The sequence below is a fragment of the Pithys albifrons genome, chromosome 17 (genome assembly GCF_047495875.1).
Source record: "Pithys albifrons albifrons isolate INPA30051 chromosome 17, PitAlb_v1, whole genome shotgun sequence".
Classification (NCBI taxonomy): domain Eukaryota; kingdom Metazoa; phylum Chordata; class Aves; order Passeriformes; family Thamnophilidae; genus Pithys; species Pithys albifrons.
Window position 1 is genome coordinate 7,252,547 of NC_092474.1, and position 24,540 is coordinate 7,277,086.

General features: G+C 50.8%; 1 protein-coding gene across 1 annotated transcript; it reads left to right on the forward strand.

The window, feature by feature from the left end:
- Positions 1-465: 465 nt before the first annotated feature.
- On the forward strand, positions 466-24,540 carry PTPN11 (protein tyrosine phosphatase non-receptor type 11). The gene is made up of 16 exons (XM_071572432.1): positions 466-643; positions 5,208-5,330; positions 6,956-7,150; positions 8,599-8,791; positions 10,393-10,509; positions 10,926-11,039; positions 14,829-14,925; positions 15,451-15,530; positions 15,655-15,813; positions 17,500-17,631; positions 18,236-18,390; positions 19,009-19,076; positions 19,188-19,339; positions 20,302-20,414; positions 20,636-20,737; positions 21,022-24,540. Exons 1-15 carry the CDS (start codon positions 630-632, stop codon positions 20,703-20,705), a joined length of 1,782 nt encoding a protein of 593 aa, XP_071428533.1. The 5' UTR covers positions 466-629; the 3' UTR covers positions 20,706-20,737; positions 21,022-24,540.

Genomic DNA, 24,540 nt, shown 5'->3' on the forward strand with positions numbered 1-24,540 from the left:
ACCCGCGCTCCTCTGCCCGCCGCGCCCGCCCCGGCCCCCGCCGCGCCCCGGGGACTCTGTGCGGCGCCCCGCGGGCTCGAAGCGGCGCGGATGGCGGCGGATGGAGCGCGGGCACAGCGCGGGGCCCCGCGGCGGCTCCGCCATCCTCACCTTCCGGGGGGGAAAGGCCGGCCCTTCCGGGTGCGCGCCGGGTAACCCCCGCGCCGCCGTCTGACGTCACGCGCCACGCGGGGCACCACGGGAAGTGTAGTCCGGGGCGGTGCGGGGAAGGGTACGCGCTCCGCACCCACGGGCGCTGTGGGGCCGCACGGCGGGGCCTCCCCCGGCACTGACACCGCCCCGCGGCTCTGATGCTGCCCCTGGAGCTCTGACACTGCCCCGCGGCCCCGGCACTGCCGTCCGCCCTGCCCCGCCTGTGCGCTGTGCGGGCACGCCGGGCCCCCGTGCGGGGCGGGGCGGGCGCGGGGCGATGACGGCGCGGGCGGTGACGCGGGGGGGCCGCGCCGCGCTCGCCGCGCTCCGGGGCCCGAGGCCGCTGCTGGCGCTGCCCGCAGGCCCCGCCGGGCCCCGGTGAGAGCGGCGGGCACGGCCCGCACGGGCTCCGCCACCCGCCCGCGCCCCGCGGGAAGATGACATCGCGGAGGTGAGCGGGGCGCGGGCACCGGGGGTGCGGGCACGGGGCGTGCGGGGACGGACGGGCAGGATGGGCAGGACCCCCGGGACACGCTCCGGCAGTGCCCATCCCGCTCGCTCCCGCGGGGGTGTCCCCGCTCCTGCACCCCCGACCTCCCACTCTGCGCGTTCCCGGGGGGATCCCCCGATCCTGCATCCCCCCGATCCTGCATCCCCCCCGATCCTGCATCCCCCGATCCTGCATCCCCCGATCCTGCATCCCCCCGATCCTGCATCCCCCGATCCTGCATCCCCCGATCCTGCATCCCCCCGATCCTGCATCCCCCCCGATCCTGCATCCCCCGATCCTGCATCCCCCCGATCCTGCATCCCCCCGATCCTGCATCCCCCCGATCCTGCATCCCCCGATCCTGCATCCCCCCGATCCTGCATCCCCCCGATCCTGCATCCCCCCGATCCTGCATCCCCCCCCATCCTGCATCCCCCCCGATCCTGCATCCCCCCCGATCCTGCATCACCCTGATCCTGCATCCCCCTGATCCTGCATCCCCCGCCTCCCATTCCCGAATGGCCTCCCCCGATCCTGCATCCCCCGCTTCCCATTCCCGGCCCATTCCCGGTGGGATCCCGCTGTTCCTGCAGCCCTTCCCGCCCCCGGGGGTGTCCCGGCGGGAGGCGGAGGGTCCCGGTGGTTTCGGTCCTGCCCTGCCGGTGCAGCAGCCGCGGCCCCACCGATTGCGTGGGGCTCGGGGGGGTCTCCCCGCGTTCCTGTGAGCCAGGAGGCGAATGAATCCCTCTTGTGTGGCACCTGCCCAGGGCTGGGGCCCTCCTGCCCCCCAACTGTGCCCCAGCTGTGCAGTGTCCTGAGCCCTGCATTGGTCACCTGCTCTCACTCTGATAAACAGCCGAACCCGAGTGCTCCTCTCTGCCCTCGGGATAACTGGCACTGGGCTGGCACGGGGTGCCCTCTGGGGCTCAGAGCTTTGGGTGAGTGTTGGACTTGAGAGGAATTACTGTCACCGAAAAGGGTATAAACACCTTCATCCTTTATGAGCATCCCTGTTCTGAGATTCACAGTCACGGAATGGGTTGGGTTGGAAAGACCTTAAAGCTCATCCATCCCATCCCTGCCATGGGCAGGGACACCTCCCACCAGCCCAGGGTGCTCCAGGCCCTGTCCAACCTGGCCTTGAACATTCCAGGGATGGGGCAGCCACAGCTCCAGTTGATTCACCTCCTTAATTCATCTCTATTAATAAGCAATACCTATTAAACTAATTTCTTCAGCAGTGACTTGTCCTCTTTCTTGTCCTGCTTAATCCTTATGGGTTGGGTTCAGTCTGTGGCCATTTATAGTCGAGTTTGGGGTTTTTTGAAGCACGTGGAGGGTCTCCAGCCTGTGTTGGGTGTTCTGGATGTCTCTGCTCACAACTTGTATCCTTCCTGGCAGAACAAGGATACAAGTTACCTTTTGGAAAAGCTTGGGAACTTCCTGCTTGCCAGGAGGAGGAATCCTCTGTTTCTGCTCAGAGCTGGCAACTTTAACTTGTGAGGGATGCCGAAAAAAACATAAGAAACATCAACTGATGAGCCTAAAAATAGGAGTAATTAACACACCCATCAGTGCCTCCAGCGCTGGGGTTGTAACAGCTGGGGCAGGACAGATTTCATCTCTCCTGCCCTTCAAGAGGTGGTCCGAAAAACCCAATCACAGGATGGAAAGTTGTATTGATTCCTCTTTTCTATTTGGGAAGAGGGAACTGTGCTGGCAGTATGGGGAGCACAAAGCCTGCTGGGCTTCTCTGGACCTTGGTAACACAAAAAGGGATAACTGTGGCAAGGCTGGATCTCCTACCAAGAATGATTTCCTACCAGGAATGATTTCCTACCAAGAATGATTTCCTACCAAGAATGATTTCCTTGCTTAGCTGATGTCCCTGAGCTCAGTGAATGAGACCCTGCTTTTCTACCACCACTTTCACCTTGTAAACTAATCAGGGCCTGGGAATGGTGTGTTGCAGGGATGGTGAGGAGCCAGTTTAATCAGAGTGTGGGTTTGTGTGTGTTGTGTTACTCCTGTGATTGTATTTACTGCCCTTGGCTGCCAGGGCTCTGCACCTGCTCCTGGGGCAGCCTGCACAGGGAAAGCAGGATAAAAGGCCCAAAATGCATTCCATCCCTATAAAAGGAAGTGCAGGAGAAGGTCCTGGCTGGGGGTTGTGTTACTGGGGGGGCTGTGCTCTCTCCTCCAGTTTTTTTTGGAAGGGATGCAGCCCAAGGTTCAAAGGACACTTGTGGTGGCAACACTTCAAATGCAGCTCGTGGGGCCGCGGCCGGAACCGCCCGCAGGGATCTCTGACACCCCCACTCTGCTATTTGGGGGGCCTGACAAGTGCACCTTCCTACTCACAGCCAAAAATACAGGCATGAGGGAGCAGGAGGACAAGTTGCCATCAGAACCAAAGTTATATAAAGTGCAATAAACCCCATCACCCTCCCAGGTGGAGCTTTGCTTTGCTGCACTTGGCTTTGGGCATCTTCAGGAGGAGCTGAGAGTTGGGGGTTTCAGCAGTGTGGCATTTTTATAACCTCTCCTTTAAATGCTTGTTAAATAACAAGTCATTTGTAGTCCCCCCCTGTACATTAAATTAGTATTTTTCCTGTGATTTCACATCTTTTCCTGTGATTTCACATCTTTTTAACAACTTGGGTGCAGTTACTTCCAAATGCATTAGAATTTATAAGATACAGAAGGTACTCTATTAATTAAGGTTTAGGGAATGTCACCATATAATAAATCTGGAGAACCAATTGCAGTCATTTCCCCTTTGTATGTTTGCATATTTTTGGATATGAACTCAAAAGCTTGCAAAGGTTTCTCTTGAGTCCTGTACAGATTAAAAAGCTCATGAACAGTTCAAAATGTGGCTGCACTTCTTTGGTGTGTTATTTCTGTTTGTTTTCTCCCAGTGGAAGTAAAATTCTGGGAGTGGGAGTGTGGTAAATATTAAATATTCTCAGCTCTTACCTGTTGTGCTGAAATGTGTTCAGCTCATCCCAGGCACTGATTCTTGGGCAGTTGGTTTTTGATGCTGCACCAAACCAGACCTTTGCTTGACCTTTGAATACTCATTAGATCCTTGTAACATTAATAATTAATTCATCCCCATTTACTGTGATGACTTGGAAGTGTTTCAATACTTTTCCCTCTCCTGTGCTGCAGAGGTTTGATTTTTTTGTGGTTTTCCAGTGGAAAATAGGGAGTTTTCCCTGGATTTTCTTGGTGTGAGTGGAATATTATTAACTAGGCAGAAGAAGTAATATTGACAAGAAAAATCATTTACTTAATACATTAGTAATCCTGGGATATTCTAGAGTCTTTCAAACTCTCCAGGATGTTTCCCTGAGACTCCTTTTGTGAAGAGAACAGGCTGGAGAAGGCCTTGCTGGGAATATTGTCAGCTTTTCAGTGGAGCAGGAATTGCTGAAGCCATTGAATTAATAGCCCTAAATTTAGATTTGCACTCTCATATTTTGCTGATTTAGCAATTTAGCCCAAAATGCTGACTGGCTCAGGAAGGCTCAGGAATGCCATGGAAATTTTTGTAGCTGTAACACTCCCATATCTCCAAAGAAACTGGTTGTGGAGTGTTTTGGGTCACTTTGGAGAACCCAGAGGAGCAGCCTCGGTTCTTCCTGCCCAGCAGAGAAGGGCACAGGGACGAGCATTTTCCTGATTAACTCTGAAATTAAAGGTGCTCCCTTAATTGGCAAAGCCAAGTGAGGCCAAGCCTCTGCCCCAGAGCACAGGGATGCTGCTCAGAGCTGCAGGAGTGCAGGAAAACCTGGAATAAACACCGGGAATTGCAGTGGGAGCAGGGCAGGTGTGCACAGAGTGGCTCCGGATGAGGCTCCCCCAGTTCATGCCAGAGGTGGGACATGGATCCTCTTGGCCACAGCCCAGATCCAGCCTTGGCTCTGGGTTAGTCATTCAGGGCCCTTTGTGGGTGGTGAAGATCAAGCTGAGATTCCTCTGGGCTTGTATTTAAGGGGATTTATCCAACCCCAGATTTATCCAGTTCCTTGGAGAGGGTGGAAGAGGAGCAGGTTGGCCACAAGTGGAGCTTCTTCGTGTCTCCTCTCTGCCTGTGCCCTGAAACATGAGGTTTTGGTGCATTTTTAACCTTTAAAATGTTGTCAAGGGGCACTTGGGATGTTTTGGTTTATTTTTAGGTATTTTTCCTGTTTGTCTTTGAGTTCCTTTGTGTGCTGTGCCTTCCTGGAGTGAGGAAATAGGACTTCTGGTCTGTGTTTATGTCGTGTGTCTCTGATACCATTTGAACCCAGCAGGTGTAGATGGAGTTCTTTGACTTTCAGAGCATCTCTTGCCCACACATCAAGTTGCAATGCAACGTGAAATGAATAATGAATGGAGATTTTTATTAATTGAGCACCACAATTGAGTCCTGCCTCCTTTCGAAGCTGTTGAATTGTTCTGTTTGATGCTGTGTGAGTTAACTCTGAAAACCAGATCTACGGATTGATTCAGATTCTTCATTTTGACCCTCTTGTAGATGGTTTCATCCAAACATTACTGGGGTGGAGGCAGAGAACCTGCTGCTGACCAGAGGGGTGGATGGCAGCTTCCTGGCACGGCCCAGCAAAAGCAACCCAGGAGACTTCACCCTCTCTGTCAGGTGAGCTCAAATATCCTCACTCTTTCTCCCCACACTCATAAAAGTCTTCATTTAATGCTGTTCTGCAAGGAAAGAGTTGTGGCTGAACTGCTTGGAAGAGATAAAATGCACAAATCAATCACTTTTTAGTGTTTGTTTTTTCCTCTTTGTTTTCTCCCATTTTCCCTGAGGAGCTTCTCAAATTTTACCCAACTTGGGTAACTGTAGATTGGAGAGGAGGGAATTCTGATTTCAGGGAGACAAAAAGGCTCAGGGGAAGCAGAAGTAGATTGCTAACAGCTTTGCTTTTAGCTCTTTAGAAGTCTATCTGATAAGCATCTGGAAGCAGCAGAGATGATGGGAATTAGGGATCAAGGAAGTGCTGGAAATGCTCTCCAGCCTCCCTTCATGCAGGAAAAGTCAGCAAGTTTTTGAGGACAACTGTGGTGTGTTTTCAGCTTCCCAACTAGGCATGTTCTGTGCTGGTTGTCCCCTGACATTGTGTGTCAGGGATGGGGATGGGGAAGGAACAGCAAGAGGAAGCAGGTAAAGGAAAAGGGAAAAGTGGGATTGGTGATAAGAGTTCTGGTGCTCCGATGCTCCTGAGATAACAGGCCTGGAGGCACAGGAGGGGAATCTTGCAGGGAGCTGTTCCTGCTTGGTGCTGGGGCTGTGGGAGCAGGAGGCTGACACCAGGGACAGGCAGGGACAGGCAGCTCTTCACTGAGGAGGGACCTCAGGAGCTTGGGGGAGATCTCATCAAACCTGCCCTGGTGGGTCTCTTTGGATCCTGAATTCTGTCCCCTTCCCATTGTGTTTGTGTGAGGAGTTCTGGGCTCTGAGGGGTTCCTGATGGAGCCTGAGGCTGCAGAGTTCAACACTGGCCTCAAGGTTGTTTAGCCTGGAGAAGAGGAGGCTCAGGGGAGACCTTCTCACTCCCTACAACTACCAGAAGGAATGTTGTAGCCAGGTGGGGGTTGGTCTCTTCTCCCATGCAACCAACAGGAGAACAAGAGGGCACAGCTTGAGCTCTGCCAGGGGAGGTTTGGGTTGGATATCAGAAAGAAATTCTTTACAGGGAGAGTGGTCAGGCATTGGAATGGGTGGATTCTCCATCCCTGGAGGTTTTTAAGGTGAGACTGAGTGAGAATCCACCACATCTTGATCCAACCCTACTGTGATCACCAGCCCATGGCACTCTGTGCCATGGGCTGGTGATCACAGTAGGGTTGGATCAAGGGTTGGATTGATGATCTCGGAGGTTTCTTCCAACCCAGCTGATTCTGTGATTCTATGGTCCCTTCAGGACAGCTTTCTGTCCTGTTTTCCCTGGCTGTTGGACACATAAGCCACTGAAGCACCTTCAGAGTGCACTGACTGGGCTCCTCTGCAGTGCTGAGTTGTAGATGTGAGAGATTCACAGACTGTTCTGAGTTGGGAGGGACCCACAAGGATCATCAAGTCCAACTCTTCAGTCAATGGCCCACACAGGGGATTGAACCCATGACCTTGCCATTATTACAACCAAGTTTTAACCCCCTGAGCTCATCTCAGGGTTGGGTGTGGATGTCTCCAGAACTCTGCATGTGACAGGCCTTGCTTGGCCACCCACTGCCTGGGGGCTCTCCCTGTGCTCCCACCCCCAGGAGAACCGGAGCTGTGACCCACATCAAGATCCAGAACACGGGGGACTACTATGACCTGTATGGGGGTGAGAAGTTTGCCACGCTGGCAGAGCTGGTGCAGTACTACATGGAGCACCATGGGCAGCTCAAGGAGAAGAATGGAGACGTCATCGAGCTCAAGTACCCCCTCAACTGCGCCGACCCCACCTCGGAAAGGTGCCACTGCCCCTCACTGTGCCCCTGGCACTGCAGCTGGGGACACAAAGCACAGGCTGAGGGAGCTGGGGGGGGTTCACTGGAGAAAAGGAGGCTCAGGGGGGACCTCATCACTCTCTACAGCTTCCTGTAAAGGGGTTGTAGCCAGGTGGGGTTGGGCTCTTCTCCCAGGAACCAACAGGAGGACAAGAGGGTGCAGCTGAAGCTCTGCCAGGGGAGGTTTGGGCTGGGTATTAGAAAGAAATTGTATACAGAGAGAGTGGTCAGGCATTGGAATGGGTGGATTCTCCATCCCTGGAGGTTTTTAAGATGAGACTGGACGTGGCACTGAGTGAGAATCCACCACATCTTGATCCAACCCTACTGTGATCACCAGCCCATGGCACAGAGTGCCATGGGCTGGTGATCACAGTAGGGTTGGATCAAGGGTTGGATTGATGATCTCAGAGGTCTCTTCCAACCCAGTTCATTCTATGATTCTATGAAAGGGTGGCCACTGTCTGGGAGTCATTTCTGGGAAATTCCTGGTTAAAAGTGAAGCAATTTAAGCCTCAGAACCTGTTTCCTTCAACATTCTCCCTTGTGTGATACAAAGCTAAAAAAAGAGGGAATAATTCCTTTTTTTACTGGGAGAATGTTTCATTGTGGAGGTTCTCCTGAAGCTGAAAGGAATTCCCAGGTGTTGGAATTCCAAGGGCATAACCTTGTGGTTATAACTTGGAACTTTTCTAGCAGTGTAAAAAAGTGAGTGACAAACAAGTCCTCAAATTCCTCCAACTCCTGGTTTGAGGATTGTGGTTAATAAGGAGAACCTGAGACTTTAAACCTGAGGAATTATGGAGGTGGCAGAAACAAACCTTTATGGCCAGCAAGCATCTGTTTATCCCTAGAAGTGATAAAAAAACCAAGGAAAAATTCCCAAACAAGTCCTCTCACTCCTCAGAATGATCTGTATTTAATAGGGGTGGGAGGATTGTTGCTTTTTTGGCCATATTTCCTGCAGAAATGGCCTTGCTGGGATTATCCTGTCCCACCTCCTCATGGGATGGAAGGGTAAGGTCTCCAAGATGGGAAGTCCCCACAGGTTTATCAGGAAATGTGACTTCAGGAAGGAAATAAGAGCAAGAAATACCTTGGCTGAGGAGGGGAGTGCAGTGGAAGCTGCTGTTTGTTGGACACCAGGGAATTAATTCACTGGGAGTGCTGTGAAGGCTCCAAGTCAAAGAGTGTGGAAGTCATTTGTGGAAGTGCTTGAAGTGCTTGTGCCTTCACTCCTGTGTGCACATGGACTTCCAAGGCTTATTTGATAGGCAATTTTTACAAACTGAGCCTTTCTGGAGCTGGACAATGCTCAGGGAACATGAGGGGGTTATTCTATTTATTTATTTTATTTATTCAGCCATGGCTGGAATGATGAGCAGGGTCTCTTTCCATGTCTTTATTTAAAGGTGGTTTCATGGGCATCTCTCTGGAAGAGAAGCTGAAAAGCTCCTGACAGAGAAAGGGAAACATGGGAGTTTCCTGGTGCGGGAGAGCCAGAGCCACCCTGGGGACTTTGTCCTCTCTGTGAGGACAGGAGATGATAAAGGGGAGAGCAACGATGGCAAGTCCAAGGTGACCCACGTCATGATCCACTGCCAGGTACGGCCCCCAGGGGCTCCTTCAGCAGCAATTCCATGGGCTGGGGGGTTGGAATAGCAGCATCTCCCTCCACCTCCCTCCTCCTCACCTTGTGGTGTTTGAGCCAATGGGCTCACTTGGTGGCACCAGAATTCCATCGGGGGTGTTTCCTGGGGCTCTTGCCACGTCACACTGTGCTGTCAGTGCCTTCTGCTAAAGCTGGGTTTGATTGCACCAAAATGGGGCTCCAAAACCCTCTGCTGGGGGGAGCTTCTCATGTTCCTGAGTCTTCCTGAGTGAGCTGCTGTTGGGGTCACCCTTTGTCGGGGTAATGTAGATTGTCTTAGCGGCGGTCGAGGAGGCAGAGACAGCTCAGGCTCACCAAAGAGAAAGGACCTGATTTGGAGTAACACCTTCACTTTTATCTACTCCTGTATCCAACATGCCAGCACACTATTGGTCAGCAGTTCACCTCACACACATGGAGAGATTCCACTGGTTACGAGGCATCCACATTATACAGGGGGCTCTCTGGTCCTTAAGGACTCATTCATCAGTCACCTCAGACCTTAAGGGACACACACACACTGTCACCCCCATAAGTTGCAGAGTCCTGGATGAATAGTATAAAAATATACCTTTAAAATACATATAAAATACATATAAGTACATATGAAAATACATAGAAAAATAACATTGGGCAAACAGAGACCCATCCACAGATGTTTCTTTCCTGGCACTTTCTTTAGTTGCCCCTGAAAGACAATCAAAGTATACCTTTAAAATACATATAAAAATACATATAAATACATAGAAAATACAAAGAATACATGAAAATACATAGAATAACAACATTGGGCAAACAGATCCATCCAAAGATGTCTCTCTCCTGGCACTTTCTGTGGTTGCCCCTGAAGGACAATCAACAGTCTGTGCAAGTGTTGACTCCCAGGAATGCTTTTACATCCAAATCTTGAATTTCATGTAGAGTAGTTCTTCACTGAAATATTATTAAATTTCGGTCTTGATATTTTCATATATCCAATGGGTTCCTGCATTAAAAAAAATCATAGATTTTTGTCATTTTCTTTTACTTCTGTTGTGCTAAAAGACAGTGCAACAGCTTGATTGTATAAAAACAACTAAAGTGCAATAATAGAAACAGTTTGGAAATGGCCTACCAGAACCATGTAAAAATTAAACTACCACAATACTTTGATTTTTTTCAAGAAATCCTCCTTGATTTGATCTGACTACTGGTAGCATTTATGGCATTGAGGAGAATAACTTGGCATTGCTCCCTAAAAGCAGGGAGGTGCCTTCCAGGTCACCTGTAGCTCTGGGAATCAATTCCAGTTCCTAATTGCTGGGTTCCAATACTGTGGCTCAGCACCCTGAGCTGATTGAAGTCCAGAGAAACTGGTTTTCACTGAGGTGACCAGAAGAGTGATGTCCCCACGGTGTTTCTGTCACTGAGGCTCTGCCATCCCTCAGCAGGAGGGTTTTATTGGTGTTCTCCCTGCAGTTTTAAAGCTGCTGTCTGGTGCCATGCCCAGCCTGAAGGTGCTGTCAGGGTGGTGTGGGGTGACAGGTGGGTGTTTGATGAGCCTCTGTCTCCCCAGGAGCTGAAATACGACGTGGGTGGAGGGGAGAAGTTTGACTCTCTGACAGACCTGGTGGAGCATTACAAGAAGAACCCCATGGTGGAGACTTTGGGCACAGTGTTGCAGCTCAAACAGGTGAGTGAATGGAGAGGACACCCCTGAGCTTTCAAGGGCAGCTTTTCTGTGTGTCCTGCAAGGCTTTTTCTTCCCTAGTGCAAAAATAGAGTTAAGCTTGGTGGAACTGGGTGGTGAAGTCATTTAAATGGAAACAATTTCCTCTATGCCTGTAAAGGGATCATCTTGTCTCTGATGTGTCAGAACTTCCCAGTGTCACTGTGGTCCTTAAGGGTTGCAGGGAGAGTCCAGATGTGAGGAATAAAATAAACCCCACGAGACTAAAAGCGCTTGTTTGCTGCCCCTCATTGCATGAGCTCCAAAGCTCTGAAGTCCAGGGAGGGTCCTGGATGCACAAATTGCTTTAGAAACCCCCTCAGCTGAGGGGTTTGTGTGTCATTGTCCCTTACTCTGTGCCCCGTGCTGTGCTGTGGCAGCCCCTGAACACGACGCGCATCAACGCGGCCGAGATCGAGAGCCGCGTGCGGGAGCTCAGCAAGCTGGCCGAGACCACGGACAAAGTCAAGCAGGGCTTCTGGGAGGAGTTCGAGGTACCTCAGGGCCCCCTGTTGTGCTCTTAAACCTGCACTGAACCCCAAGCTTTGTGACTGCTCCTGTTGTTTTCTGCCTCTCCCCCTCCGTCTCTTCACATCCCTGTTCTCACTGCCGTCACCTCCTGTTCCTGTTTAATTTTTACCAGCTCTGCTCCTGGGGACTGAAATAGGAGAGTTACTGATGTTCTCCAGTGCTGTTCATCCAGCACCTGGCACAGTCCCTCCTGCATATCCTCCCCACCAGGAGGGAGCCTCATGTGCCACTGTGGCCCACCAGAACAGTCCATCAGGCCCTTCTGCTCTTTGGGATGTTGGGGACCTTTGGCTTTAAGGAAACTCCTGTGGGATTTCTCAGTCAGCACATGCCCTGGAGTTTGTGGCCTTGTGATGGGCATATTTGAGGATCTTAGAGCTGTTGTGTAGTGGCAGCAAGCTCTGAGAGGAAGCAGCACTGACCAAATGTATTCCTTGGGTTTATTTTGGTGTTTCGTTTCTGCCCTGCAGCCAAAATTCCAATCTCCAATCCCAAATTCCAGTTTCCTCCCAGAAAGAGCATGAAGTGACAGGACAAGGGGGAATGGCTTCAAATTAAAGAGAGTAGGGTTAAATGGGATTTTGGGAAGGAATTCCTGGCTGGGAGAGTCGGCAGGCCCTGGCACAGGTGCCCAGAGAAGCTGTGGCTGCCCCACCCCTGGAAGTGTCCAAGGCCAGGCTGGAGAACCTGGGCCAATGGAAGGTGTCCCTGTCCATGGCAGGGGTGGAACTGGATGAGCTTTAAGGTCCATTTCAGTGAGCTCATCTCATCCCTGCCATGGGCAGGGACACCTTCCACTGTCCCAGGTTACTCCAAGCCCCTTCCAACCTGTCCTTGGACACTCCCAGGGTCTGTATCATGCCCTGGTTTTATATCACACACAAACATAAGGAAACCACCGGTGGAGTCTGGAATTCCACCAGCAGGTGGCAACAGGGAACTGGGAAGTGCTGGGGCTGTGCCAGAGGCTGGTTTGGGCTGTGATGTTGTTGGGAGAAACTTCTTGAGTAGTGATGGATTTGCAAAGCCACCGTTCTTGGAGAGACTCTTTTTGGGCCAGAGATATCCATTACTGAATGTACTGACTGTGCTCTGAGGTTATGGCCAGGAAGAGGAGAAGAAATCCATGAAAAGTGGAGGAGTTACCAAGAGGTGACACTTCCCTGGGAGTTGGGTGAGCTCGTGGCAGTAGGAAGTGAGAACATGAGGATTTATCTTTCTCCTCTCTCCTGGATGGCCAGAATGGTCAGAATTCCTGCTCTGGCCACTGCTGGGCCTTGGGCATCTGTTTTGTCCTGGCATGGGGTGGGAGATCCCTTGGGAGCTGTTTGGAGGTAATTTGGCCTCAGCCTCTGGGTTGCTTCTCCTGCAGAACTGAACACCTGAGCTTGGAGCTGGGCCCTGGGGGGTTGGGAATGTTGGATGGATTTCCATGTGGGAATGACCTGCTGTGGTGTGTGCTCCATCCCAGGGTGGCACAGCCATGGGCACTGTGCCTGTGCCTGCTGTGGGGCTGAGCACAGGGGGTCTGTTGGCTGCCCTGGAGTCTCTGGACATGTTTTACTCTTATTCAGAAGGCATAAAAATGGGAAAAATGTGCCCATTTGGCTTCCCCTCCTGTAACTGTGCTGAGTTACCAGGAGCTCTGAGTTAACCAGGGGACTCTCTTGGCTGGGAGTTCAGGAAGGGATTGTTGCTTTGCCAAAACATGACTGAGCTGTTCACTCCCAGTTAAGACTTTCCTGACCTCCGGTCTGTGTTGAGTAACTTTGCCTTGCAGTGGATTTATCAGTGGGTCCTTCAAACAAGGAAAAGTCTTGCAGGAGAAGGAAATGGAAGAAGTTAAAGCTTTTCCCTGTGAGACTTTGCACTTCTCTCTGCCCCTCACTGCCCTCAGGGAGCTCAGCACTGAACCTCATTCCTTTTGGAGCTGAAACAGCCTCCTGGCAGTTTTAGTGCCATCCTTTCCCCTTCAGCTCAGGGAAGCTCCAGCTGTCCCCCCTGGTGGCAGGAGGCAGGGAGCAAACTCCAGGCTGCCCATGCATCTCTGTCTGTGCTGTTTATGAGCTGCCAGCCCAGATGGTGCTTATAAATTACTTGTCTTCAGGCAAGAATGTACCTCTTGTCCCGTGAAACGGCAGACAGAAAAGTTGACAGTCCTTGTGATGTTTTTCCTCCTGAAAAATGGTGATTTGGGGAGCTTTGTGCTTGGGTGTTGCAGGGGGATGGAGGAGGATGTTGCAGATTGATGGTTGCATTGTGTACATCCCTTAATGGGCTTGTTAGGAGTCGCTGCTGCTCCTGGATGTCTCCTCGGGGAGGCTCCAGGCAATAATAATTAACTCTGGGAAGGGAGATGGCTTTGAAACTGTGGTTTCCACACACTTAATTGCTTCCATTTTTTAACTTGCTCAAAGTTTAGCCTTTGCTTGGATTCCACAAGAAATGTTTTTGTAGGGATGTGCTCTCTGTCTTTTGCTTCACAAGCACAAAACTTTGCATCCCTCCTCCCTTCCTTTGCTTCCCCTGCCTTTGGGATGAGCCTAATTGTCCCAGGTCATTAAGAGAGGCAGCAATAACGACAGAGACTGACACAGGAGGGAGCAAAACTGCCTGACATGGCCAAGCTTGAAGTAAAAGCAATCTCTGGAAGAGTCTTGAGGGTTGGAATAACCAGGGGAGCAGCTTCCAGAGCCTGAGGGTTCCTTTTAGGCCAGTGCTGCTCTGGGGATTAAAACTTGGGACAAAGCTTTGGAATTCTGGGCCCTCCAGCTTCTTTTTGCCACTAAGGAGCATGGCTGGGACAGCATGGACTTGCTGTTGTCCCTGTCACATTAACTGTGTCCCAGGCACTGAGAAATGAGCTCCTTTCCAGGAGGAGAAGTCCCCACAGGAGTTTGTTCCTGGACTGGGAGGATTTCTGGATGTCCCTGTTTGTCCTTCTCTTATTCCGCTGCCCTTCCTGTGGGAGGAGAGTTTGTGGTTGCTGGGCCAGTCCTGGAGCTGCTTTGTGTCCCCAGCCCTGGGTGTGTCCTCTGGAGCTACTCTGTGTCCCCCCAGCCCTGGGTGTGTCCCCTGGAGCTGCTCTGTGTCCCCCCAGCCCTGGTGCTGTTCCCTGCCCATGGAGCTGTCCCCCCCCAGCCCTGTTGCTGTCCCCTGCCCTGTCCCCTGCCCCTGGACCTGTCCCCCCAGCCCTGTGTGTCCTCTGGAGCTGTCCCCCAGCCCTGTGTGTCCCCTGGACCTGTCCCCCCAGCCCTGTGTGTCCCCAGCCCTGTGTGTCTCCTGGAGCTGTCCCCCAGCCCTGTCCCCCAGCCCTGTTGCTGTCCCCAGCAGTGTTGCTGTCCCCAGCCCTGTGTGTCCCCTGGAGCTGTCCCCCAGCCCTATGTGTCCCCTGGAGCTGTCCCCAGCTCTGTCCCCTGCCCCTGGAGCTGTCCCCCAGCCCTGTTGCTGTCCCAGGCCCCGTCCCCAGCCCCGTCCCCAGCCCCGTCCCCAGCCCTGTCCCCAGCCCTGTGTGTCCCCTGGAGCTGTCCCCCAGCCCTGTGTGTCCCCTGGAGCTGTCCCCAGCCCTGTCCCCTGCCCCTGGAGCTGTCCCCCAGCCCTGTTGCTGTCCCCAGCCCCGTCCCCAGCCCCGTCCCCAGCCCCGTCCCCAGCCCTGTCCCCAGCCCTGTCCCCAGCCCTGTGTGTCCCCTGTTGCTGTCCCCCAGCCCTGTTGCTGTCCCCAGCCCTGTCCCCAGCCCTGTGTGTCTCCCCAGACTCTGCAGCAGCAGGAGTGCAAACTGCTCTACAGCCGCAAGGAGGGGCAGCGCCAGGAGAACAAGAACAAGAACAGATACAAGAACATCCTGCCCTGTAAGTGCTGCCCTGTCTGTGCCCTCAGCCTGCCACCCTTCAGGGCTGTATCTCCTTAACCCCCACAGAGGGTTAATGAAGCACCACTGGGCTTTGCTTCTCTTTAGTGATAATTTCCCCTTTGTGCCCTGTGATGTCCAGTTTGTGTTCCAGCACTTGCTCTTTGGAGATATCCACATTTCCATTCCCACTGTTGGGGATTTTTTTATCTTCAGCTTTCATTTCAAAGCCTCCCAGCCCTAAACTGTTATTCAACAAGCTGAAATGCTTCAATTTAAGAGGATTAATTTGTGAGATGAAACTGCAACGTGCAAATCCCGAGGCTGTTTGTTTGCCTGTCCATGAGCTCTGAGTTCCCAGGGGACATGGAGCCTTGGTTTGGTCCAGCTTGTCATGGCCTGAGATGGCAAAAGAGGAGATCTGGAATATTCTAATCACTGATGTCCTGAGTTTGACAACCTAAAGGCTTCTGTGTGTTCACAAGTGCAGGATGCCAGTGCTTGACATCCATGTGTGTTCTTGCAGTTGATCACACCAGAGTTGTTCTCCACGATGGTGACCCCAATGAACCTGTCTCAGACTATATCAATGCTAATATTATTATGGTGAGTCCATTTTCCCCTCCAGGAGCCCTGTGGGCACATCCCAGGTCTCCTTTTCAAGATACTCACCTGAGTCCAAGTGAGTCTTGTCACTATTTGTTGAACTGTGGGTTTTTTTCCTCTCCAGCCTGAGTTTGAAACCAAGTGCAACAACTCCAAGCCAAAAAAAAGCTACATTGCTACTCAAGGTTGCCTACAGAACACAGTGAATGATTTCTGGAGGATGGTGTTCCAGGAGAACTCCAGAGTTATTGTTATGACCACAAAAGAAGTGGAGAGAGGGAAGGTAAACCAGTGGATTTGATGGGCTTCTCCCCCTAATTGAGGTGTCAGAGCTGCCTTGGTTTGGTTTAGACTTTGTCCTGTGGATCCTTTTTTAGCCTTTTAAACTTCTGCCCATTCATCCCCCTTATAAAGGGCCAGGATTTGTGGTTCCTTCCTGAGAGATCACTGAAGGAGGGAGAAGCTCCCCCTTCCCCGTGACATCCCTCCTAGTTCTTTGTTTGGAAGAGAAGAAATAAATTCTGGGGTTGTTTTGGAAGAGTTGCCTTGAATACACCTCTCTTTCCTTCAGGTCATTTATTATTTTTAATAACCTCCTGAATGGCCTCATGTCCTCTGTAGCTTCTCCATTATTCTTCCCAAAACACTTCACTGCCTGATCACTCCATCAGTGCTGCATTGAGGATTTTTCCCTTCCCCTTCCTTGTTTTTTGCTGCCTATTTAACTTCTGAAAGAATTGCAGATAACAGCCCTGAGAGCAAAGCCAGGCTTTTTATGCCAGGCCAAGATTTCAGGGGTGCAGGAAGGAGCACCCTGGGCACCCTCAGGGGCACAGAGCCCAAGAAAGGAGGGACTGGGAGCCCTCTCTGCTCTGCAGCCACTTCTGCAGCAGCAGCAAACACTCAGGAATTGAACAGTGGACTTTTGGAGCCAGTAATAAATGCAACCCCTCTGGCAGAATGAAGCTAATTTTAACATCATGTCACTGCTCAGACTTGCTCTACCAACTGCTCTCGTGTTCAGAGTTGGGTGTGGAAAAAACTGCAAGTTATTTCTGTTGGAACCACCAAGATGAACATCCTTTCTGTAGCTCCAGCCCTTGTGACAGGGGGAGAGGGGCCAAAAGCACAGAAAAGCAGCTTGTTGCCTAAAAAGCCTGGGAAGTGTGTTCTCAGCCATCTCTGTCTGCTTTGGGCTGGCAGCAGGACCTTCCCTGGGCTGTGTTTGCTCATGAATATGCAGGAGGAGCTGCAAATAGCCAAGATTTCCCTGCAGATTTGCTGTTTGGGCTGTGCTTGCTGCTGCTGGAAGCTGCACCTGCTGTAATTTCTGATTTTATGCTGCATTCCCAGGAGCTGCTCCCTCCTGACCTGTCACAGGAACCAAATCCAAGTGGCAATGGGTGAATCCATCTCTCAGAGGGTGGAATTTATCCCTGGCCAAAGATGAGCTGCCTGGAGAAGCATCACACCAAAGGCTTTACATTGCAGAGGCTTCAGTGTGCCCAGTTCCCTGGGGGTGGAATTACACCTGTGTGAGTCCTTCCTGCTCCAAGGCATGGAAAAGCAAACACCCAAGCTGAATTTCTGCTAAAAATTGTCTTTATTTGTTTGGGGTTTGGTAGCAGGATAACCTTGTGAGGCTTCAGCTTTCTGCAGGAATTCAGGATTTTGAAACCTGTAGCTGGATGGAGATCCAGCATTTCAATCTCCAGGTTTTTAAAATCTCCAGGCAAAAAGGTGGTTCTAAATGTGGTCACAAAAGAGGAGAAATTACCTGTTTGAAATGATCCAGAGGAGAAATTTCCCCCTGAGTTGTGCTTTCCCTTGTCAGCAGTTGGTGGCAGAAATTATCCTCTGTGTATCCTGAAATTAAACCTCCAGAAACATGTAAATCAGTTTGCAAAGCAGCCTCTTCTTGCTGACTGATCATTCCTTTTGTGTTGTCTTTGGGTTTCAACTCTTGCAGAGTAAATGTGTCAAGTACTGGCCTGATGAGTATTCCCTGAAGGAGTACGGGGTGATGCGAGTCCGGAATGTCAAGGAGAGTGCAGCCCATGACTACACCCTGAGGGAGCTGAAACTCTCCAAAGTGGGCCAGGTGAGTGTGGCCCCAACTCTGCCCTTCCAGCTCAGGCTGCAGATCCCCCTCCAAAAATTGGCAGAAATTGGCTGTTTCTCTGGAATCAATAAAAGCACCGAGAGATTCATAAATTGAGCCCTGTCTTTCTTTGAGGGCCCATGTTTGGTTCCATCCATCTCCCTCTGTGTCCTTGGGATAATTGAGGAGCCTTTTGGCAGGAGATGCTCTGCTGCAGAGCCTGGAGGGGATGTGCAAAGAGGGAGGATGCTTTTAACTCCTCACACCTCAATCCAGCCAGGAATGCGTTCCCTCTCATGGAGGTGGTTGCACCAAAAGGAAAGGTTGTGTGTGGAAGGGTCACTTAAAGGACTAAAAAGGTGAGGAGGGAAACAGTCAGTGTGGAGTTAGAATGGTTAGGGAACAGTTTGGATCAGGGAACAGAACAAACCCTCTAAGAGACAAATAATCAGCATTGAGTGAGCGAGTTGTCAGCCAGGATGGCTCTGGCTCATTCCCTGCTCTGAGGGCTGTGGGTGCTGAGCAGCTGTGCCAGCTGTGCCCCAGAAGCTGTGCCAGCTGAGGCTGTGCTGCAGGGCTGTTCTCCCTGTGCTGTCCCTTGCAGGGGAACACGGAGAGGACGGTGTGGCAGTACCACTTCAGGACCTGGCCCGACCACGGTGTGCCCAGCGACCCCGGGGGGGTGCTGGACTTCCTGGAGGAGGTGCACCACAAGCAGGAGAGCATTGCTGATGCTGGCCCAGTGGTGGTCCACTGCAGGTGAGGGCTGGGCTGGGCTGCTCCTCTCGCTGGCCTGGAAGTGACAAAGGACAGTGTTCTCTGGGGGCTCCTCGGAATTCCATCCGTCCAGGTGGAATTCCGTCCATCCAGGTGGAATTCCATCCATCCAGGTGGAATTCCATCCATCCAGGGGGTTTTGCTGGCACTGTGTCCTGCACCATGTCGTGTTCTGGGAGGGTGCCACGTGGTTCCTTTCAAAGCAGTTGGCTCTCAGAGGGGGCCTGTATGTGTAAATCACAATTTATGGTGTTGGAAGAGGAGGTGGAACCTTGGCTGGCACATTTCAGGTGCAGGATCATTGAAATCCCAGTGTCCCATCCCACCTGGGAGTGCTCTCCTCAGCCTGGCCCTATAAATGGGACACTTTTTATAAGGCAAGGAAATCTCAGTTCTGACCTTAAGGTTTTTTCTGGTTCAGGGCTGTTTGTGAGTGCTGCTGATTTCTGTCTCCTCCCTGCTGAGGGCTCTGGTCACTTTTGGCTGTGTGGTTCAGCTCTGGCCATAATTTGGGAGCCTCCCCTGAGGCTTTTCCTTGGGCTGCTGTTTTGGGGCCTGTCCAGGGAGAGCAGAACAAACAACTTGTCTCTGTGTTTTCAGTGCTGGGATTGGACGGACGGGAACGTTCATTGTGATCGACATTCTCATTGACATCATCAGAGAAAAAGGTGGGTCCCTTTGCTGTCCTGGGGCTGTGGCAGGAGCAGCAGAGAAACCCCCAGGCCAGAGGTGTCCCAGGGTTCCTGTGAGTGCCCTCAGTGTGTGCTGCTTCTCCCCAGGTGTGGACTGTGACATCGATGTGCCCAAGACCATCCAGATGGTGAGATCGCAGCGGTCGGGGATGGTGCAGACAGAGGCCCAGTACAGGTTCATCTACATGGCAGTGCAGCACTACATCGAGACCCTGCAGCGCAGGATTGAGGAGGAGCAGGTCTGGCTGCCCCCAGCAGCAAGGACTGGGGTAGAATAAATAGAAAATCACAGAATCACAGACTGTTCTGAGTTGGAAGGGACCCACAAGGATCAGTGAGTCCATGTCTTAAGCCAATGGCCCACAGAGGGGACTGAACCCATGAACTTGGTGTTATTACAACCAAGTTTTAACCACCTGAGCTGATCCCAAGGTCATGCAGCACCTCAATAGGAGCACAGTGCCCTGTTTGCTGCCTGGCATTTTGGCTGCTGGTTTATAACCAATGGGTTGTGGAAAGGTGGGACTGAACCTGGGAACCCTCTGCTGTATTTCAGTTCCTTGTGCTTAAGAATTAAATGGTTAAGTGGAATCCTCTCCTTAAATTATGAGGAGGAATCCTCTCCTTAAATTATGAGGAGGAATCCTCTCCTTAAATTATGAGGTGGAATCCTCTCCTTAAATTATGAGGAGGAATCCTCTACTTAAATTATGAGGAGGAATCGTCTCCTTAAATTATGAGGAGGAATCCTCTCCCTAAATTATGAGGTGGAATCCTCTCCTTAAATTATCAAGTGGAATCCTCTCCTTAAATTATGAGGAGGAATCCTCTCCTTAAATTATTAAGTGAAATCTCCTCCTTAAATGATTCAGTGGACTCCTCCCCTACCCTCCCCCTCCCCAGATCTCAGATTTCCTTAATATTATCTAATTTCTTGTGCAAGAAGGGTAAAAGATAATGGGCTGTTAATTAATCCAGACCCTTATGATCTGTTGTTTTAAAGAGATTCCAAACCTGTTAACTCTGTTTCTAAGACAGGCCAATCAAATGCTGGTCACTCTAATGCCAGTTTTGGAGTTTATTAGTGAGAAATCAGGACACTGGAGTGCAAGTTCCTCCTGCAGTGCCTTCCCTGCCTCCAAGCCTGTTTCCCAGGACTGACTGACTGCAGCCCTGGCTCTCTGCTGTGTTTGCTCCACAGAAGAGCAAGAGGAAAGGCCACGAGTACACAAACATTAAATACTCCTTGTCGGACCAGACGAGTGGGGATCAGAGCCCTCTGCCCCCCTGCACCCCAACCCCAACCTGCCCAGAGTGAGTCCTTTTCTGCTCTTGGGGGGAGTTCTGAGCTGAGCTGCCTCAGCAGGGCCCTGAAATGGGGCTGAGCTGTCCCAGAGCCTGCCCTGGGCTGTCCCCTGGGCCTTGTTCTGAACACAAATCGAGCAAAAGAATTGTCACTGAGCTGTGCTGTGTGAACAATGTGGGGTTTCACTCCAGCTGCATTCCTAGGACTCTGAATCTTGGTTTTGTTTCAGAATGAGAGAAGATAGTGCTAGAGTCTATGAAAATGTGGGGCTGATGCAACAGCAGAAGAGTTTCAGATGAGAGGATGTTCAGAGCCTTCTGTGCCGAGGCAGGTGAGTCTGGCCAGGGTGGGGGTCCAGCTTTGGAGGAAAAACACACATTTAATGCCCAAAATGCTTCTCATTCATCCCTGCCTAAATCCCAGAAGCTGCTTTCAATTGAATTTTGATAATCTCACCTCCTACTGCCAAAGCCCCACCCAGTTCCTAAGCCAGGTCTGAGACTTTGGGTGGAGTTTAAGCCTTTCTGGAGTCAAAATCGAGCACTTCTCTATAATGTCAGAATAACAAGTAACCACTGGGGTTTGTTCCTAAATAGTTTTTTTTTCCTTTCTCAGAAATGAATCTGCTTTTTAAAAAGGTCAAGAAAGAGATGGAGGAAGCTTCATATGAACAGTGAACTCTGAGGGCTTGGTACCTTTTTATTTACGGTTTTAATCCTTCAAGAATAGGCAAAACTCCAGCCCGTGGCAAGATTGGTTTTATCTCTTCTCTCCAATACCTGATTTGCTCGTTTTCCAAATAAAAGGAAATCCTTTCTACAATGTAGACAACTACTTTGTAGAGTCAGTTTTGAATCCTGCAAACTGTTGGACTGTCATCCATGTGTTTTTTAAATAGTATTTTTGTTTCACAGTATGGTTATTAGTGGGGGTTTTTCCTTACTTGAGGAATTGTGGGATTTTTGGGGGAGGGGGTGGGTAGGGGAGGGCAGAGCAGTGACATGGATAAATCCTTTCCACTAATGTAAGATCCTGGTGGGAACAATCCTTGAGTGCTGGGAACCAGTGGAATGGCCCGACTGTGTGAGCAGGTTAGTCCTGATGCATTTCAAACCCCACTGAGTAGTTCTTACATCAAACATTTCTTTTCCATGATCTCTCCACCCAGAGCAGAAATTTGCTGTCTCTCAGAGGACTGAGGGGGTTGTGAGGACACTGTCTGTGCTCATCTGTCTGTGTTCATCTCTGCAACAGGAGCCTGTAGGTTAAAAAGGTGCACGAGGCCACCTTGGAGCACCTTGAGACCAGTGACACCAGTGGCACCAGTGACCTGCTGCTCCCTGGGGTCAGTTCCCCCGTCCCTTCTGCTGGGAGGGGGCAGCTGGGGAGCCTTTGGGGGTTTCAGGAGGGCTTTGTGCTGGTCTGAGAGGCTCCATGGCAGTTGTGTGGGAAGGCAGAGCATGGAGGAACCCTCTGGAATTGCCTTAGTGGGACAGGCAGTGGGAGGGCAGTGAGGCCACCGCCGGTGTCACCAGGCACGACTTTGTCACTGCCCCCCCCAAGTGCCTTTTGGAGCTGCCTGGAACTTGCTGTCCCAGTTAAAAATCTCATTAATCTGAAACCACTTCTGATTGTCCATGAGCCAAAAGCCCCTTCAGAGACTCCAGAAGGAAGAGCTGATGAGCTGCCACTGGTTGGGTTCCTTCCCTTTGCCCCATCCTTGGACCAGGGGGTGGGGCCTGGGGGGTCCCCACCTTTTCCTGTGGATTTGGGAAGTTCTGTGCCTTCAGGGGTGTTCAGGAATGCTTCCCATTTCCATGCAGGGGGTGGCACTGCCCCAGCTGCTGTGCAGGGAAACAGGGCCCATGGAATTGTGTTCCTGGCCCTCCTGGTGGAATTCTGCTGAAGCCTGGAATGTAATTAGTGCAGCTCTGGGAAAGGTTAAGTGGGAAGTTACATTTCCTTTCCCTGGGAGTGCTTTGCAAATTCAAATATTTGAACAGTGTGTTTGAACTGAATGAAGGTGCTTTGTTAATGCTGAGCAGCATTTTGTTACTTTGCCTGTTGTCCTTTTTGTCTTCGGGGGCTTTGGGCTTGATTATGGAACTCCTGTCACCAGCACACCAGAATGGGTGTTACTGGCATGGCCTTATAAACACTTGTGCCCTTTCTGGATCCGGATGGGTGAGGATGAGAGAGGAGTCTGTTCCCTTTGGTGGGAGGTGCCTGTTCTGTCGCCCCTGCTCCCTCCTATCCCTGCTCCCTCCTATCCCTGCTCCCTCCTGTCCCTGCTCCCTCCTGTCCCCATTCCCTTCTTTCCCAGCTTCCTTCTGTCCCCTGTTCCCTACTTTTCCTGTCCCAGCTCCCTCCTATCCCTGTCCCTGTCCCCTCCTGTCCCTGTCCCTGTCCCTGTCCCAGCTCCCTCCTCCTGCTCAGGGCTCAGACTTGGGCACTGGTGGTTGTGGAGAGCAATTCAATGTTTGCCTAAAACCTGGTGCAGAGTTGGACAAATTCTGCACTTCACAGAGCCAGGTGGGCCCAGGCTTGGCTTTGGAGCTGCTCTGCTCCAACCTGGGCAGGCAGGAGGAGGGAGGGAAGGATCCTGAGGGAATCTCCTCTGGCTCCATCCACGTGGTGTGTCCTCAAGGCTTGCCCTGTGCAGGCAGGGATGGGCTCTGTGGCCAACGTGGTGCTGCCTCGTGGCCTCAGCTGAGCTGCTCAGGGGCTTATTTTGAGGTTTTTTCTGTCCTTAGAAGCAGGGAATTCTTGCTGCAGAATGTGCATTAATCCTGGGGAGCATATGGTGGGAGAATGGCAGTGAGGGGGGAGCAGGATCTGGAGGGTTGGGAAGAAATGAATTCTCTCTGCCCTGGAGACTCCAGAGGGGAGCCCAGAAAATGCCCCAGAAAATGTGGCACCTTCCCCACACCAGAGAGAGAGGGAGGGTTTCTAAAGGAAAATAGTTAAGGAATTAAGGGATAATGATGAGAAATAATTGAAATTATTTTAAGCCAATAAATTTTAGGCTGGGCTTTCTGGCAGATGAAGCAACAAAGAGCAACATCCTTTGGTCCAGGGGGGCTCAGTGAGTGTGGGTGTCGTGGATTTCTGGGGAGGTTTGTAGAGAATTCCATTTGAAGCACCAATTTCCAAGCCTGTTCTGGATCACTGAGTGGCAAAGGGATGCAGGGCTGAAGTGTTCTCTTGGAGAAGACTTTATTCCACAAGGGAAATTCAGCCCAATTCCTGAAGCACAGGAATTTATGCCAGCAGGAATTTGCTGCAGATTTCAATCACTTAATGCTTTAGAGCATCACCTTTATTTTCAGCTAACTTGTTAGTCCTGACTGGTCCTCCTATTAATCCTGACCAAACTTTCCTTTTCCCTCTTCCAAGGTGTGTTGGAAACACAATTAACCAGGACAAATAACACAGACACAAACCTGTTTCCCTTTGGGTTGTTGGGATGAGAGAATTCACAGCTGGTACTAGAATGTGTTGTCAAGTTTTGATTTTCTACCCATAACTTCATTATTGCAAATTAATTTTTAATTTCTCCCTTTTAAATAGTGAAACATAATTAATAACTCCAAGCCTGTTTATTTATGACATTATTGTGATTTTTTTTTATTACAATACTAAAGACTAATGAAAAAGGATCCTCTTACTAAGTGGAGTAGACCCTGCATTTATTTTTTTTCCTGCAATGTATGAAGTATTGTACCAGAGTATTAAATGAAATGTAATATTTTATTGAGAAATTTCTATCCTTTAAAAGGAATACATTTAGGATGTCATCAATTTGATGTGAATCATGTAAATGTTGATAATGAGCTGTTTATTCTCCATCTGGTGTTTCAAGGACTCACTTCTTGCCTTTTGCCCACGTACAGTCTGTAGACCACTTACCATTGTCAAAATGTGACATTAAAACAATAGTTCCTGTATAGAAATAGTGGTGGTTGTCCATTGTTTTCTGGGCTGGTATTTATGGGGTTTAGTTCAGCTGCAGTGGGATTTCTGTTTTTATTGCTGCCAAGCTGTATTATGAGAAATAAAACATATCTGTAAACAGCAGAAATGAAAAAAAAAGAAAAAAAAGGAAAAATAAATAATTAAAAAAAATAAAGCTCA